The following is a 19,596-nucleotide window of genomic DNA, read 5'->3' on the forward strand; positions in this document are numbered from 1 at the left end:
TAAAATTGAAAATTCCACCTTATCACCGAATAGACTTTATCTCTCAGAAAAATCCTTCTTCAATTTCAAAAATGAATTATCACTTAAAGATAATAACTTAATTCCTTAATTTCATAATCGATCATCACTTGCCAACAATTCTCAGCCATTTAATTTTTAAATTATATCTTTTTTAAAAAAAAACTAATCAGATAAAGTAAAATAAAATATTTAAAAATAAATGAATTTAAAATTAAAGATAAATAAAAATAAAATAAAAAAGTAGATAAACAAGAGATTAAAAATAAAAAAGAATAATCAAGATAAATATACGTGTGGATAAAAAAATAAAAATCATAAAATAATTAAACATAAAACCTAAAAATGAAACAAAATATATAAAAAAAAATGGATAATTCGGTCAGGATTGGCTTGGACTTGATCGAATTGGGCCCAAATGATTTGGTTCAAGACCAAATAGAATGTCTACACTATTAGTTAGATTGCTACTTAAAAGCCTATTGATAAAATGATTATATTTGTTGCTATCAAAAACTTGATTGATTAAGAAAAATTTTTCAAGATTAACCTTACAAAAGAACTAATTAAAATTAGTGTTTTTGCATTTGCTACCAACAAAAGTTTCTTCTCTAATGAACAAGGATCATTTTTTAAAAACAATGGAACATCTTCTTCTGTGCCTGTTGCTCCATCTGAATAGATTATTGATCTTGGGTTGATGGCTGAAAAACAACAAAGTGTTACATAGGCACCTATCATTATTGAAACTTATTTGTTTGTAGAAGAGTCACTTGCAAAAACAATAAGCATTTGGTTTTGATTTATAATTTTTTGAATAAAATTAATGCTTGATGGATTAATTTGTTAGAGTTTTATATATTCATATTGTAATATATATAGTATGATTTTTGAATATAAAACAACTGAGCTTCTATTTTGTAGCATTAGGGAACCAACCTTACCTTTGTTGCATTAAATGGTGACTCCAAAACAATAGACATTGAACTATATAGCTGCAAAAAGGTCTATTTTGAGGTGTTATGTTCACTTATCGATGATTGTTGATTACAATTCTTTTTGTTGCTTTTAGGAATATAGTCTGAGTTTTTTGTTAACATGTTGTATGCTTTATTGATTCATTTTTGCTTACTTTAAATTGCAACAATTAAAAACTATTCCTATTGGAACATATATTAAATCACAAGACATCAGTAATGAACAACCTCTAAAAAAGCTTAAATTCAGGTTTCCTAAGCTCAATTCACTTTTAACATTAAAGTAGTTACTTAATTAATCACATTGGTATTTCGTTGATAAAGAGTTTCCAATCATGACTCATGTCATTGGTGTATATTGTTGTCTAGTTAAAACTGATTATCTTCAAGTATACATGTACATGTAAAAGTATATATTTTATTATTAATTTTGTTATATATATTAATAGAGTGATTATTTGATACTTTAATTTAAGCAATTCATATTTTAGCTCAATGAAAATGCTCCTTTATAAGCTTTTTATTTTTTTTATATTTTTTGTTTTATTTTATTTTTTTCATTTTTACATTTTCGCCTTTTTTTGGTTTTTTTTTATAATTTTCATAATTTTCCTTAAAAAAAGGCCAAGCGAAATAGTCACATTCATCTCTTTTTTTTTATTACCTCTTGCTTTTTTTTATTAGGTTAAATTTTTAATAAAAAATTGATTAAATAAAGATAACAAAATAAAAAATTTAACCTGTAACAATGTACAAGTATATTACAAGCTTTTTTATAAATTTTGTTTATTTCCCATCAAAATTTTTCTTTTTTTCCTCTCCTAATTTAAGGTTTATCAAAAGTTAATAAAATATGACGCTACAATTATATCAAATTATAGTAAATAAGGAGTGTGGTGCATGTATTACGTGACCAGTACTCTTTCTCTCTAACAGTGTATTTGGATTGAGAATAGAGGAAGGAAAGGAAAGTAAAGTAAAGTAAAGAAAAGTAAAAGAAACAAAACTCTCATTCTCTTGTTTGAATAAATATTTAATTTAAAGAAAGGAAAAGAAGTGGAAACTAAATAACTTTTGATTCCCCTTGTAAACCCAATTTTTTCAATACCCCAATTTGGAGAAAAAACTAGGGAAAAGAAAGTTGAAAAAAAAAATTTATAAAAAAACTATTATGTCAATCTTTTTATTAATACTAAAAACCTAATTAAAAATACATAAATAAATCACAATCATCCTGTAATTTTTTTAAAGCTATCTCTTTTTTCAAGTAAGTTTCATATATATCTTCCAATGTAAAAATTTTTTATAATTTTTTGGTGATTTAATTTTGATGAATGGTTGAATATAAATAGATATATTTTTTAGGTTTATGAGATGTTAGATTAGCTCAAAATTTATCAATACATATTTGTAAAATATCTTCCTATTTCACTTTATTAAAAACCATTGATATAGCAATAATTGTAAGGCTAAATAAGATATCAAATATATTACGATCTAAGAGTACTCTAAAATCACAAGTAATAAAATGTTATAATTAAAAAAAAATATTTTAATGAATCATTTTTTTTTTTTTACTTTTTATCTAAACAATAGTTGTTAGAATTTTTTTTTTTCATTTCTTTTATTAATTTTAATTATTCAAATAAATGTTACATGTATATTTTCTTTTCCTTTAAAATTTTTTTTTATTAATATTTATCCAAACATAAAATAAAATTGATTTATTATCATATACAATATTAACATTTACATATTTAATATTTTTTTATTTGATGTAAGATTAGTATAAGACATTCTCCTCACTTAATCTCATCACGACCATGCATCTATTGTAATTCAATATTGTCAAAATCAAAATTCTAACACTTTCCAAGTGGACCTTTAAATATAACCGATTAAATCTAGTCATCCACTTTTGTTTTCATTTTTTTTCAATATTGACTGCTTTACCTTCGCCATATTAACTTCCCAATTTACAGTAGTCAATTATCGCCGCTTTTTATCATCATACGTTCCAAATGAATTCCCCAAAAGCCCCATCCATAACCCTTCCAAATCTGTTCCCCCATCTCCATCTCAGAAACGTCATTTTCGCCATTTCAAAAACCTCAACCCGAAAAAAGAAATCCAATTTTTTTCTTAAAAACCCAAAAGGAAGAAACACAAAAACAGAGGAAAAGATGAAAAGAAAAAAAAGAAAAATGGCCCATTGGAGCCATCGAAAAATCTGAACCATCCATTTTTCAAAATCAACGGTTGCCATCACTCGGCTGATTCGTTACCAATTTCCCATTATTTTCTTTTCTTCTCACTGTCTTTCTCTCTTAAGTGGTTTTTATTTTTTATCACATCATCATAAACCCTAGCCTCCATCTCTCTCCCCCTTTCTCTCTCTCTTCAATTTTTTTTTTTCCAAAAACAAGATTTACATAAAACTCCATAACTCTATTTTGACCCTTGCTTTACCTTCTTTCTCTCTCTTTAATTTCTAGAGAGAGACCTAGCTTTAAAAAAAAAAAAAAATTTCCTTTTGTTTTTCTGTTGGTTTGATTTGTGGGAATTTTTTTGGTTCTGAATATTTGGAGTTGATCGATCTTTGTGCGATTGTCTTTTTTTTTTTTTTTTTTTTTCTCTCTCTCTCGCTCTCTTCTCTTCTTTACTCGCTACTATGGCGTAGTTATCTGTACTTCCTTTTTTTGTAAAAAATTTTAAACTTTTTTTAGCTGACTCAGAACGATCTGAGTTCAACCGAGTTGTAGAATTGGTTTTTTGTGTCTAGATCCGCTTCTTAAGTGGAGGGTCATCCGTTGGTTATATGTTTGAAAGCTTTCTGCTGCGTTCACGGGGTGCTTAGTTGAGCGGGGCTTTTAGGGGTTGGTTTTTGTTTTCAATTGAGTTACCTCGTCTATTCTTCTGGTATCGACCGAGTCGACTCGGAGCGAAATTACTGAGTTGACTCGGGGAGTTGGGGTTAATTGGGATCGAGCGAGGAGTTAGGTATAGGCAGAAGAACCGAACGTTAATGCCTACGGTGGGGATGAGGCGGACGACAAGGTTTTTCAGGATGGCGAAGGGCTCGGAGGCCCTGGTTCTTCGTTCCGGGCGGCGACTATGGCCCGATTCCGGTGAAGTAAAGCCCAAGAAGCCCAGTAATGAAGGTGATGAATACTACCACTCGACCAAAAAAACCCCAAAGACTGAAGTAAATAAAGCTCCTGCTGAGGTAAACGGGAAGCCCAAAAGATTAGGCCACGGAGAGAATCCAAAGAAACAATCCAGGAAAAGGAAAGCTGAAGCTATAAATGATGGTGGTAGTGTAGATAGGATGTTTGGGATTGTTTATACTAGGAAAAGGAAGAGAACTGAGGTTCAAAAGAGACCATTTTCAGGGAATTCAAATCGGAGGAAGTTCAGGAAAAAGTTTAACAGAAAGCAGGTCAGTAAGAGGAGGAAGACCACCAGGAATGTGGAAGAGTCAAGAATGCTAGCTTTTGTTGTGGGAAATGGAGATTGTTATGGCTGGTTTTCTAGTTTTCTGTGTTTGGTTTTGGGTTATGTGAAAAGGACTGAAGTAAGGTTATCTGAGCTTACTGCCTTTTTGATGTCTCAGCCAATATCTGGTGTTTACTCTTCAAATGGTGTTAAATTCGTTTGGGTAAGTTTTTTTATCCTTTTTCCTTCATCAGATCAAAGTATGTAAAGTTTCAAAAATAATTACCTAGTTTTGTGAAAGAAATGCCACTTTGACTGCCGGTTTGAGCACTTCATATATTGGTTTTCTTTGTACAAAATTTTCAGGGACCCCTTGCAAATAGAACTGGAATTTGCAAGTTTTCTGGGGCTAGGGAGTCTACTCCGTTGTTTTCTGTGGATTTTTCTGCAGTTCCCTATTGTTTTATGCGTATGCATTGCAGTATGATTCTTAGAATGAAGCGAATGCAATTAGTTCCTGTAAATAGTGATGAAATAATGAGTGACAGTGAAGAAGACGAACTATGTGTAACCTCTGTTATCGATGTTTCCAAGAGTGTGACTGGTTCTACTGTGGTTGAGATTGATAATCTCGGGAGCAAGGTTGTTTTGCATCCATCTGTTAGAGCTTCCAAACTAACAGGGCGAAATGCTCAATATAGAAATGGTCTGAGTTCTCGCAGTATTCAAAAGAGTAGGAGTTCACTGAGGAGAAAGAGAGCTAGAAATCCTTCACATGTTTGCGCACACAAGGCTAATGGAGCTCTAATGTCTGATTTGATCATTAGTAGAAGAAATGGGATTCCTTTTTCTTCTGTAGTTTCTAAAAACAAGCTTAGGAGTTCAGTCCTCGATAGTTCTGCAGCTAACTTAAGTGATGTGAGCTCTTCTATATCAGATTTAATGCAGAATGTAGATTCATCTCTGTGCTCTGCCAATATATTGGTCATTGAACCCAACAGATGTTACAGGGAAGAAGGAGCCATTGTCACTTTAGAGCTCTCTGCATCACAAGAATGGCTTCTTGTTGTACAAAAAGATAAGTCAACTAAGTATGCATTCAAGGTGGATAAATTTATGAGGCCCAGTTCTTGCAACCGTTTCACTCATGCTATAATTTGGACTGGGGATGATAATTGGAAGCTTGAGTTTCCGAATCGTCACGACTGGGTCATTTTCAAGGATCTTTACAAGGAATGTTATGAGCGCAATGTGCCTGCTTCAACTGTTAAGGTAATCCCCGTGCCTGGGGTTCGTGAAGTTTCAGGGTCTGAAGATAGATACAGTGTACCATTTCGCCGACCAGATTTGTATATCTCCTTAGATGGTGATGAGGTGTCTAGAGCCTTGGAAAAGAGGACTGCAAATTATGACATGGACTTGGAAGATGAGGAATGGTTAAAGAAGTTCAATAATGAGTTTTTTTCTGGAAATGGGCATTGTGAGCTTCTTTCAGAGGATTGTTTTGAGTTGATGGTCGATGCTTTCGAAAAGGCCCATTTCTGTAGTCCATATGATTACTCTAATGAGAATGCTGCTGCTCGTCTCTGTCTTGATCTGGGTAGTAGAGGAGTGGTTGAAGCTGTTCATGCCTACTGGTTGAGAAAAAGGAAGCAGAGACGATCAACGCTGCTTAGAGTTTTTCAGGTAAATCCAGCATTATGTTTTAGCTAGCATCATTTCATTTTTGCAATATTTCCTTTCAATTTTTTTTTTGGATGTATGGTTGCCTTGTAGAAATACTTCACAATTCATGGAAATGGATATTGCTGTAAAATTTCTTTATTGACATAGATCTAATTGTAGATTCATTCGGGAAACTAAACTCAATAAATAAAGAAATTTCTAGCTTGTGTTCCAAGTGTACCTGTTTGTAATTTCAGTGAAGTTTAATCATGGAATGATATACACTTGTTGAAAGGGTTTTTCGTCCTTTTTCTTTATATGATTCTTCCATTTTTTGTCACGCAATGACTTCATAGATTTGTATTTCCAAGGTTAAATGACCTTTGCTATATCAGTTGCATCAATTGCTCTCTATATATTACATCTAGTGTGATTGGATGCTACATTTGAGTCAAGAATCAAGATATACAAGACACAGTCAGTTTCACATGATTATGTTCATATATTTTTGAAAAAATTACAACAAAATTAACAGTGTCAAGCCAATTTTTGACCTTTTTCATTATTTTCCCCATTTAAGTTGAATTTATTTGAGGCCAAAAATTTTGGGTCAACCATCTTGCATGCAAATGGGATAATACAAAACACCCAAGTGTTCTTGCTGTGAACTTTCTTTTGTTCTGTTCTCTAATTCTGAGAGAATTTGGAACGTCCTTATCTGCTGCCATGGGGAAATGTTGGTATCATAGGTTTCATGAGATTGAAAAACAATTGTCATAAATTGATCATTTTATATACCTTTGTCATCCCAAGAGATATGTAAAAATTCCAAATATTTATCACTGCCGTTGTTGAATTTCATTCTCCTAGCTCTTCATTCTGGTGTGTTGGTGTGCGTGTAGACCCATGTAAGCAACTACTAACATTGTTTACACTTGACTCTTGTAGATATCTGACCAAAATGAATGTTCTATTCTAACAGGGTCATCAGGTCAAGAAAGCTCCACTAGTTCCTAAGCCTTTTCTACGTAAAAGGAGGTCATTTAATCGTCAGGCTAGTAGTGGAAGAGGCAAGAAACCAAGCTTGTTGCAAGGTATGTTAAATTTTCTGATTACTGTAGCCATGTTCGATTGACAGGTTGAGTCTGATTTTCATTTGCGATTATCTTTTAGCATGCCTTTGACAATGTATATGTGATAAACTTCACGTTTCCATTGGGTAATGGATGAGGCAGTAGCATTGATGCATATCCATGAGAATTGCAGTGTTCTAAATAATTTTGATGGATTTTTCCCCCCTTTCTCAATGTTTGTCCAATGACCTTGTTCTGGGTATTTTTTCCCCAATTCCAACATCTCGTATTTTGTGTATTTGTAGGTATTTATTTTTCTTTGGTACTGGTTTTGTTATAGGATTCAGATTTGTCGCTAAAATTTGTATCACTTGTAATTGTGCAGCACTGGCAGCTGAACATGATGCCATGGCAGAACAGAATGCCATGGTTAAAGTTGAAGAGGCTAGAGTTTCAGCAAACATATCTGTTGAATCGGCTATCCTCAAACGCCAACGGGCGCAGTTATTAATGCAAAATGCTGATATGGCTACATACAAAGCCATGATGGCACTCAGAATTGCTGAAGCTGCTCTAGTGACTGAATCTTCAGAGGGTGCAGTTGCTCAATTTTTTGATTGATGAGATGTCTCAGCTAATTGGGATGTTTGACGGAATCTGGGTATTTGATTTCCCGGGGAATCACTGCCTCATTGCTGTTTTTAAGCCCACGTAGGACGACTTTGGAAATGTAATATTGTATAGCTTTAAATTGAATGTACATTCTGTATCATTATAACTTCATACCAAAATTTTTTTGCCAGATATTTGGTAGAGAAATCTGAAAAGAAGAAAATTACATGAAATTTTGAGCCTGTAGTTGAAGGTCTGGTCTTTTACATATTTTGACATCATTGATGCATTTATATGGTTTTTATCAACTTTTAGTACGTTATATTACAAGCTTTATCTTATTAATAAGAAATTTAGAAAGTTTAGTTGACTTTAGAAAGAAAGACCTAGAAAGATATGAAGAACTAGAAATTTTAATAGATGAATGATTATTTGCTGTTGATCACGTGAATGTGACTCTGTGTACATTCTTTGCCTATATCCTTGCGTGTGATTAAGATTTTGCCAAGTTTTAACTAAAAAGCATTTATGGAGTAAATACATTTATGGGGCGTTTGGTTCAGAAGAATTTACATAATTTTTTTTTCATAATTTTACTGTTAGATATTTAATTTTAATAATTGGTTCAAAATATTTTGATTTTGAAAAAATTGATAGATTCTCAATGGTGCTTAAAGTTTTGGAATCAAAAACTTATCTCTTTATATGTATTATGGGATTCTAGGAAGAGAAAGTAGCATTATTTTTAAATTTGACTTAACTAAAAAATTATGAAATAGTTATTATCATTTTAAAAAACAAATTTGAAAATAAATACAATTCAGTTATAAGTTTTTGTTGGTAAAAAAATTAATTTATATATAATGTTTGAATGAAAAACGTTTTTAATAATTTCTTACAAAAAAAAAATAATGGGATTATTCAAGGTATTTTTAGTCAAAAATACCTTGAATAATTTTAAAAATTTTTATGAGAGGATTATTGAAAGTGTTTTTGATCATAAACACATTGAATAACTTTAATTTAATTTTTATAAGGGATTATTCAAACTATTTTTAGATAAAAATGCTTTTAATAATTTGTTACAATTTTTTTTGGATTATTCAAGATGTTTTTAACTAAAAACGTTTTGAATAATCCCTTAAAAAAAATTGAATAGAGTTATTCAATACGTTCTGGCCAAAAAATATCTTCAATAATCCCCTTCAATTTTTTTAAGAGATTATTTAAAGTATTTTTTGGACAAAAACACCTTAAATAATCTTGTTATAAAAATTAGAAAGGATTATAGAAGACGTTTTTGAAAAGAAAAACTTTGAATAATCCCCTATCATGTTCTTAGGGATTATTCAAGGTATTTTTAACTAAAAAACATTGACTAACTCTATTGAATTTTTTCTAAAGAGATTATTGAAGGAGTTTTCTAAGCAAAAACACCTTAAATAATCTCAAAAGAAAAGTGAAGGGGATTATTGAATATGTTTTTGGCCTAAAACGCTTTTAATAATCTATTTTAATTTTTAATTGAATGTGATTATTTAAGGTATTTTTGACATAAAATACCTTGAATAATCCCTTCAAAACTAGAAAGAATTATTGAAGATATTTTTGGTCAAAAACGTCTTCAATAATCCCTTCATAAAAATTAAAACGGATTATTAAATGTATTTTTAGTCACAAACGCCTTAAATAACTCTATTCAATTTTTTGTAAGGATTATCAAAGCTTTTTTCTCTCAAAAAATGTATTGAATAATCCATTTCAATTAAAAATTAGATTATTTAAATTACCATCATATATGTCAAGGAGATTATAATAATTATTTAGGATTTAATATATGTGAATTTTTCTCAATCAAACGAATGAATTTGAGTATGAGATATTCTGAAAATAAAAAAAAAAAATCTTATATATCGCCTTTTCTCAAGAATCATACATTTTCTTTAAATTTATGATTATGCGAACCAACACTCATGTAGATATAAAAAATATTATATATATACATACTGAAAATTTTTAGATTGTAAGAGTTTATATATATATATATATATATATATATATAAATTTGATTCAAAAGTTAAAAAATATAAAAGTTACGTTAATGTAAATGGATTTGTTATATATATATTTTTAGGTGATTAAGATTTGAACTGTAATTATTAAAATTAAAAGTTTTGTACTTTACTAATAAATCATATAGTGTGTCATTTGAATAGCCGGTAATTAATTGAATGTAAATCGGATCACTTAGGTTGAATTATTTCAGTTAAAAAAAAATTGAAGCTGTTTTGTATTTGGGTTAGTTTGAAGTCAAATTATTTCAAATTCAGATAATTCTGATTTAAGTATTTAGGTTTTGACATTTAGATTATTTTAGTTCAATTCATTGAGTTCGTATAATTTTAAATCTAAATTATTAAATTTTAAAATTAAATCAGTAAAATTTTAAGTAATTTAAAATTAGACTTTTAAGTTAATCGAATTTCGATAATTTTAAATTAGGTTAATTTAGATTCAAATAAATTCAATTTTGGATTAAACATGTTCAAATCATTAACTTATTTTTATCAAATCAAATTAAATAGGATTTGGATTCGAACATTTTAAACCGATTTTTCAAATTCTTTATTAGCTATGTTAGCTCTTTTGTAGTTTATGTAGTTATAGGTTTACTGAGTTTAAACATTCAATGTATATGTACAATATTAAACTAATTACTAAAGAAATTAATAAATTAAGATAAGCATCAAATGGATATGTGTTAATTATATTGTTTAAATACATTGATATACAAAGTAAAGATGCATAATAAAAAGCCCAAAATATTAAAATTCATTTTATTTTTTTAATTTTTTATAGTTCTTTTATTATACGCAATTAAAAATTTAAAGTATCATTTTCATTTAATTAATTTTTTGAGAAATTTATTTAATTAAATGTAAAATTGCTTGGAAACAGTTTATTTTTACCATGTTAGCATCAAATATATAAGAATGACGAGATTAGTTTGTACACGATATGTTGTATCAAATTAAAATAATGAGGTTTTATGTTTAAATCTCACTGTATGGCTTTGATTCAATTTTATGTGTTTTTTTTTTTTTTTGCCAATTATTCAACTATATATTAGATTTGTTTAGTTATATTTTAGTTTATTAATTAATTATTTAATAATATTTTATATATAGATGCAATATTTAATAATAATTATAATTTTTCATATACTTGTAATTTCATTAAAAAAAAATAATGCAATCATTTAAAAAATTACAAAGTACAAAGTTTTACATTTTAAAAAAATTTTTATATTGACAACTTTCGGTATACTCTTTAGCAAGCTCATGGTAAACATCACAATGGCATGGAATGTAGTATTTGTGTTATTTTTTTAATAAAATTTTTAAAGATTAAAAATATATAATATATAAAAATACATAAAATATTAAAAGTTTAAAAGGTTAAAGCATAAGTAAGAAAATTTTAAAATTTTCTTGTACTACTGAAATTTAACAATTAATTAATATATTAATAGTAATTTAATCAATTGCATAAAAAAGTTATTAAAAGTTAATCTTAGTATTGATCATGTTAATATTAGCAATCATAATTTTTTTTTCACATTATTTAACCATTAGTTAATTAACATATTTATTAAAGTGACAATCTAATTCAAATTCATTACTCCATTTTAATTATTAAACAATTAATAATATAAGAAATTATATAATAAATTTTAATTGAGTGAAGGAAATTATCAATAAAATAACAAACACGTAAAGCAAGTATTAATTTCTCTTAATACATAAAAAGCAAGTATTAGTTAATTAAATACATTGTTTTCAGAAAAGATATCTCAATAATTAGAATTCGAAATTTTAACTAAAAGATTTTAAGATCAAAACTTGAAATGGGATCTAAGAGGTTAATGATGGGAACGAGTGTTCGTATTTATCTTCAATTATGTAATCTAATATAACATGTATTCTTTTAATTAAAAAAAATTATTTTATTAGAAAATACTATAACTTATAACATGATTATATATATACTTATATATACATGTGTGTGTTAGAAAAAATAAATAAGAGGAGGAATAGTAGAAAAGAATTTTGGCTTTGAGGCTTTAGGATATAACAAAATCTCAAAATCTTCAATCAAAAATAGTGAAAATGATTATACTAAAACATTTATTTATAATGAATGAATAGATATAAACTTCTATTCAAATGGTTATGATATTCTATATAAATAATAATCTATTTATATTCAAATAATTATGACCATTTTTCATATGATAATTGTTTTTGTTCAAACATAATTATTTAAAATATAAATTAATTTTATTCATCAATAATTAAATCTTTCTATCAAATGTAGGATGTACCACATTTTAAACTACCAACAATCTCCTACTAGTTTGGAATGTTGGTGCTTAATTTTTATCTTTCACACAAATAAATATTATGAATACAAGAAGATATCTCTCAATTTAAACATTCAATTAGAGTATATATCTTAGAATTCTAACGAAGTTGATGGTATCTACAAATTAAACCTCAGCCCCTAGTGTTAGAATTAAAGATATAACATACATATTACTTATTTATTTTTTTTATCAAAGGTTTATAATCGCTTTTAGTACTATTATAACCATGTGCTTATTTTATTTATAAACATTTATAAGAGAGACCCTAATTCTTCTTGTTGAAGTGGCTCCACTTTTATGTTTATATAGGTAAAGTTTCCATTATGTCTCCATTGCTTTAGACATTTAAAACTCTATTAAGATTATAAAAACTCATTTTTTCCATGCAATGGATCACTCTAGTTTCTAAAATTTGAATAGATTTTACTAGTGTTTACAACAATAACTTGTTTTTATCCATTAAATTTTGTAATTAGAGGTTACTAATTCAAAGTTAGGTTCCCATTATTGGTGTCTAATAGCAAGGGTTTAAATCCATTCTACTTGTAGTATTATTAACCAAATATTTTGAAATTCAATTTTCTTTTATGGTAATTACCCCTACTTGATATTGAATCTATAATATAATCACTTCAAGCTAATATGTCTAAACTTTTCATTTTGCATATCATTTATATGCTCTAGACATTATTGTCTCATTCTTATCATTTTAAGAAATAGTTGATTTTGGTTGTGGTCACAACTCTATACTCATAAATTTTAACCATTCTATTTCCATACTTTTATACATCTTTAATACAATTATAATTCTAGTACAATTAAATAAATTTAATAAATAAACCAAATCATTTTAGTCCTTTTAAGATTTTTAAGGACTTTTTATGATTTTACTTCGATAAATGTCTAAACTTATTAGCTTGTATAATTTGCTCATAAAATTATATTGAAATCTTACAACATTATGGTGACAATTTTTATTTCTTTTGATTCTTATCACCCCCACCATGTGTAATTATACATTCTTTTATTAAAGAATATCTTATTCAATTATCAAGATATCATATATACTTAATCAAGTTTCAATTTTATTTATCTTTTCACTATTTGGTAATATTTTTTTTAAAGTAAAAGACTTCCAAATCTACCCTTAGTGAAAGATAACTAGCTGAAATTTTAATATTTCAATAAAAGCTTTAAAACTTTTATATTTTAACTTAATATAAGAGTTTACATCAATAAGTTGATTTCAAATATAATCATCATTCTATAGTCCTATTTTAAGACTTTTATATCAATTTATAATCCTATTTTAATATTTTTATATCAATTTATAAATATGTATATGAATCTATTTCATCATGGATACTATTAATAATTTTTTTTATTAACATGAACAAAACCATTTCTATCACCCAAATGGATCAAATAGCATTCTTTTTGCTATTATAAAAGTTTTCAAATTCACAAGATCTTTAAATCACTCATGGCTTCCAAAGTAAATATACGTTGAAATTTTCACTATATAAAACCATAAAAGGATAAATCATTTTGTACAATCCATGAATTAGACTATATACATAACAAAAATTACCACAATTTGATCAAGATTGTGGTATCAATTTTGGCTTATGGCTATTATGAGCCAACCATAATAATCCATATCATACCTACAAATCATGTAGATTTGGCTATTTAAGTTATCTCATTTATAATGATAGCTTTTAGTGAAAACCAACGATCTCAAATGTTATCATGGGTTTTCAATACATATAGTAATTGCCTAATGGTCAATTCCAAGTTCATGATTATTGAAACCTCTAAACTTAATTTCAAAATTTTATGAGAACTTTATTTCTCCATCACTTTGTAGGCTATATATCTCTATTATTTACCACTTTTAATTGGTCATAACATTTTTGGATATATAATAAATTCAAACTTTACTCATAGGACTAATATGCCTATATACAATAAGAGTCCATAGTATATTTAACTCCAATTTCAAATACTTTCATAATCATTTTGTGATCAATATGTTTATATTTGGATCATCATATCAACGCAAGTCATGAAACATGAATCCAAATAATCATTTTCATAAAATAATATAAACAATAATTATAATATGAGTTTTGCTCATATTTCATGCAAAAACTCATGATGAATTTGCATTAGTTAAATCATTGATTGGCTAATTCCAAGGCTTAGGGCTTTCACAAACCACTATTATTATCTAAGCCCATATGTTAATTTGGTGTATAACCAGCCACATCTTTGCCATTGTCATGAAACTATTGAAAACTTCAAAAATTTGTTCACTTTTTATTTTAACAGTCTGTAAAAAGTCATTTTTTATGGTACAAAAAGAAAAAAAATGTCTTCATTGTCTTTAACCAATAATATATTAATTTGCTGATGGCATTCTATCTTCATAGTCCATATCTTTCTTAACATATAAGAAAGAAAATTCCATCCTATTCATTTCATTTTCATAATATATGGCAAATTGTACCAATGTTCTCCATGCCATCACAAAGTGGAATTAAACACATGCATGTGTTGGTGCCTTTGGAACATTGAATTTGCATGTTCTTTTCTAATTTATAAACATGACTAATTTAGACATTAATGAGCATCCTTCAAAATACTAGTAATTGACAAATGCTTCAATATGTTTTTTAATGACATGCCTTTTCTTTTAATTAATCATCTAATTAGCCCAAATTGTTGGTCAAATTTTAGTTAATGATACTAACATAAAATTTACAAAATATAGGAATGCCGTAGATATACATATTTAATGTATTTTATATTACCACCAGCCACAATTCTTCATGAAATTATAAATGCACTACATATAATAAACTTGCATTAACTTCTTATATTATAAATTCAAACAGTTTATAAATGCTATCATTAACGAGAATAATATTTCAAAACCCAGACATTTGTAAACCTCATAGTTATAATAGTTTGATATTTTATTTTTAAACAAGCATATCTTTAATCTCTTACAACTTGTAAGCTAGTTTCATCAATCATACTAATACAACAGGAAGATTTATATTCCAAATTCTTGAGTTTATTTGTCTTACTTGTTTTGGCCAACAAACACAAATTGAATTGTACCTTAAACTTTTTCTTTGTGATTGTTCACAATAAAATTTTATTTTGTAAAATTACTTCTAATGTAATACACCAAGTAGGCAAAATACATGTCACATTGTTGATGTTTCTAATAATAACAATTATTTGGTTTATTATCCACCAATTAATCCATGAAACACCACATCTTAATAATAATTATTCACATACATTAATTTAATTTTAATTGGTTTTCATGAAAATTGAACACTAGTCAAAATTTGAACCAATAATAAATTTAATATATATATATATATATATATATCAACCTTTGAGTTATAAATGACTAATAAAGATAGAATTATACAAATAGCTTGACTCAATTTATTATCTTAATTTTGGTGCCATGATTTAAAAATAAAACTAATCTTGCAGCCAAATATTATTTTCTGCATATATTCTTCACTTACATCTAATTTTTCATGGTAAATTCCTTTACCCATTTCCAATTGCTTTTCATAGAAAATATGGGACAATTTACCTGTTCTATATATAACAAAGACATAACAATTAAATAATAGGCTATTCCATTAGAACCCAATTTAATTCGTTACTTGATAATAACTGATAATTCTTTTAGTTATAGATCAATTCATGTCTTTCTCTTTTATGTTTTAAGGTTGTTTCCCATCTCAGTCTTTATAAGTATCGATTTTTCAAATAAATATAATACAATTCATTAAATTCAATTGTGGAGTCAATTTCAATATATGCATAAACTTATGCAATGTAATTAATATTTTTCATATTGTGTTTTAACTTTACACATTAATGAAATAAATTATTAGCATGTTTATCACATTTAGTCAATCTTTTTACTAGCAATTATGCAAAAAATAAAACACAAACATCTAATGCAGATCTTTATAAAAATTAACATTTTTATCCATAGAAACATTAATCTTTTGACACCTTAAGCCTCTTCTAATATTAATCTCCAAATCATGCCAATTTCTTTTCCTTGTATCTTCCTTGTGCGAAATATAAATTTTTCATAATTGCCTTTAAATTGTTAGAAAAAATAAATAAGAGAAGAGGAATAATAGAAAAGAATTTTGGCTTTGAGGTGTGAAGAACATTTTCTTAAAGTCAATTATGCCTTTAGGATACAATAAAGTCTCAAACTCTCTAATCAGAAGTAATGAAATGGTTATACTGAAAGATTTATTTATAATGAATGAATAGACATAAATTTTTACTCAAATAGTTATGACATTTTATATAATCATGACTGTTATAAATAATAATCTATTTATATTCAAATAATTATGATCATTTGTCATATGATAATTGTTTCTGTTTAAATATAATTATTTAAAATATGAATAAAATTAATACAAAAATTAATTTTATATTAATTTTATTTATCAATAATTAAATCTTTTTATCCAATGTAGGATGTACCACATTCTAAACTACTAACAATATGTGTATATATCTATATATATACGTACATATATACATGTATGTACATACATATGTATACAAATACATTTACAAATATATATAGGTACATACATGTATATATATGTATTTATATATGTGTACATACATATATAAATATACTAGAGAGGTGAAATTTTTGTGAATAAAGTATTATTACTTGAATTTCTGAAGTTGTAGTTCGATTTTCCTTAAGTTATGTTGTTTTTATTCTTTTAACTTTCTCAGTTAATCAAATAAAATTAAAGATATGAAACATTTATGAACAGTTGAGTTTTATAATGTTTCTTGTTTTGCCAAAAACCATGTTAGTAGAGTATTAGAATTTTAAGTCCAGTGAAATTTTGTTTGCCAAGAAATTCTAGTGAATTCAATCTCTAGCAATTTAATTACAAAAAAAGTTTTATTTTTTATTTCTAATAGATTTTTAGAATTATAGCTGAAAAAAAAAGATTTTTATAATACATAAATTAATTTTAGCTAAAGTATTGGTCTAACTAAAACATTACCTTTGTCAATCTCATTATAACCAAGCACTAACTCAAGGATACTGCATGTATTTCTTTTATTTTTTTTTTTAACTTATATTACTAATAAAATATTATATCATATAATCAATTGAATAATTAATTGTTATATTATCATTAAATTATAATTATTAAATAATCAACTAATAAACTAATAAACCCATATATAATGAGATTTGAACCTAAAATTTTAAGATTTTAAAACATCTTCTCTGTCACTAAACTAAAGCCACATTAAAATTAGTGTATGTCTTTCTCTTTGCAAGAGTTAGGTTCAAACTCCGTTATCCTAGCATTAAAAAAAAAAAAAACTTTGTCAGTCTTAATTTAAATTTTTTAATTTTCAGCTTATCAATGAAAGGAAAAAATCAATATGATAGAATTTTAATTTAATAGATAAGTAGTTAATTTTAGTGCAAAAATGCATATAAAAAATTATTTGATGAAAAAGAGAATACTGATAAATTAAAAAATTATCCTATTAAAGTAGTGTAAAAAAGAAAACAATGAAAATAGAAATAATAAAAAAATCTAAAAAATAAAAGAAAAAAAAAGAGATGAAAAAAAGATGACACGAAAGAAAAGTGGTCCTTATGCTCCGTGAGAGTGCTTATTAAATTTGTAAAAAGCACAACTAAATTTTAACCGAAAAAAAGAAAAAGAAAAAGAGATCGATCAAAATATGAGTTCTTGTTATAGTATGTAACTAGAAATAGCCACCCTTGGGTGAACTAATTTTTTTGTCAAAAATTTTTATTATTTTGAATATATTTATAATTATCTTAATATAAAAATAATAAATAAATACATTTTAAAAGTATTAAATTAATATATATAGTATTTCATATATTGCGATTATAATTTTTTTGTTAATTTTTTATACTATATTTTTTAGCATTATATTTTTATTAATAATTTGATCAAATGCATGCTTTTCAATTTATTGTAGTTTATAGTCTTTTTTGTAAAATATTTACAAGAAAATAAAAAATAATTAAAAATTTTTGTTATGTCTTTTGACATTTATATTTATCATGTTATTTTTTTTAATTTTTAATTTTATTATAATAATTTAATATGTAGCTATGTTTTATGTAATTAATTTAATATGTAATTTAATAAGGGTATTATAGTAGTTTTTATAAAATGCCACTGCCAAATTTTTATGAAGCAATGGTAAAGATATTTTAGTAATTTAATATTTAATTAATTTTATATTATGTTAAAATTTAATATGTAATTTAATAAGAGTATTAAAATAATTTTCAAACAAAATGACATATGTCAACTTTCTATGAAGCAATTAAAAGAGTATTTTGTAATTATGGTAGGAGAGACATTATAATAATTTTGGTGAATTATAGTAAGAGGGACATTATAGTTATTTTGACCATAAGTAAACTTTTATGAAGCAATAAAAATGGCATTTTCATAATTTTGGTAGGGATTATTTTATTATGTTAAAATTTAATATGTAATTTAATAGATGTATTATAACAATTTTCATATAAAATACCACATGTCAAATTTCTAAGAAGTAATGGCAAAGTATTTTGGAAATTTAATGTGGTTAATTTTATATTATGTTAAAATTTAATAGGTAATTTAATAGGGGTGTTATAGTAATTTTCAAACAAAATGTCATATGTTAACTTCTTATAAAGCATCACAAGGACATTTTTGTAATTATGGTAAGAAGGGCATTTAGTAATTTTAGCTAATTATAATAGGAAAGGCATTTTCAAAATTATGGTATGAAAAATATTATAGTAATTTTGATAAATTATAGTAGGGTTTACTTTAAATAGATTTATATAAAGAGCAGTCGTAGTCTCTTCAAAACTATGAATTTTATAAGAGAAGTTTAACTAGTCATGTGGAATGCAAGAATCTCACTCTTAGTTTTAAGGATGACAATAATAGTTCTTAAGTAACCAATGCTATAGTCTTGTAGTATTTTGTTGTTAGGTTAGTAATGGTAGAAGAGTTAGAAAACATATAGAGAAAGTTCACATTTATTGAAGAAGAAAAAAAGAGTACTAAAACATAAAGGTTGTTAGATGTTACAAATTTTTTAGAAGGCATTAGGTTTAGGAGAATCTGAGATTTTCTCCTTGAATTTTACTTGTGGGAATGTGATTCCTAAGTTTGGTTCATGGGTATCTGATTCTTGAGGGTAATCTTAGTTTTCTAATAATACCCAAAAGTCTTGAAATCAAAAACCTATCTCTTCTTGTAGTTTTTTAAGATTTTGAAAGATAAGTTACTTTTGTCCC

At 26.4% G+C, this 19,596-nt stretch overlaps 1 protein-coding gene across 1 annotated transcript; it reads left to right on the forward strand.

The window, feature by feature from the left end:
• The first annotated feature begins 3,027 nt into the window (after window positions 1-3,027).
• On the forward strand, window positions 3,028-8,069 carry LOC111310397 (Enhancer of polycomb-like transcription factor protein). The gene is made up of 4 exons (XM_022909824.2): window positions 3,028-4,653; window positions 4,797-6,116; window positions 7,078-7,189; window positions 7,554-8,069. The coding sequence occupies exons 1-4, from the start codon at window positions 4,021-4,023 to the stop codon at window positions 7,787-7,789; spliced, it is 2,301 nt and encodes a 766-aa protein (XP_022765559.1). The 5' UTR covers window positions 3,028-4,020; the 3' UTR covers window positions 7,790-8,069.
• Window positions 8,070-19,596: the final 11,527 nt, after the last annotated feature.

Source organism: Durio zibethinus, chromosome 19, assembly GCF_047325235.1.
Source record: "Durio zibethinus cultivar Kanyao isolate XHJ-2024 chromosome 19, ASM4732523v1, whole genome shotgun sequence".
In the NCBI taxonomy this organism is placed as follows: Eukaryota; Viridiplantae; Streptophyta; class Magnoliopsida; order Malvales; family Malvaceae; genus Durio; species Durio zibethinus.

Coding starts and splice junctions, on each gene's coding strand:
- LOC111310397 (XM_022909824.2), top strand. CDS start 4,021: ATGCCTACGGTGGGGATGAGGCGGACGACAAGGTTTTTCAGGATGGCG. Junction 4,654..4,796: donor ATGGTGTTAAATTCGTTTGG/GTAAGTTTTTTT, acceptor CAAAATTTTCAG/GGACCCCTTGCAAATAGAAC. Junction 7,190..7,553: donor GAAACCAAGCTTGTTGCAAG/GTATGTTAAATT, acceptor GTAATTGTGCAG/CACTGGCAGCTGAACATGAT.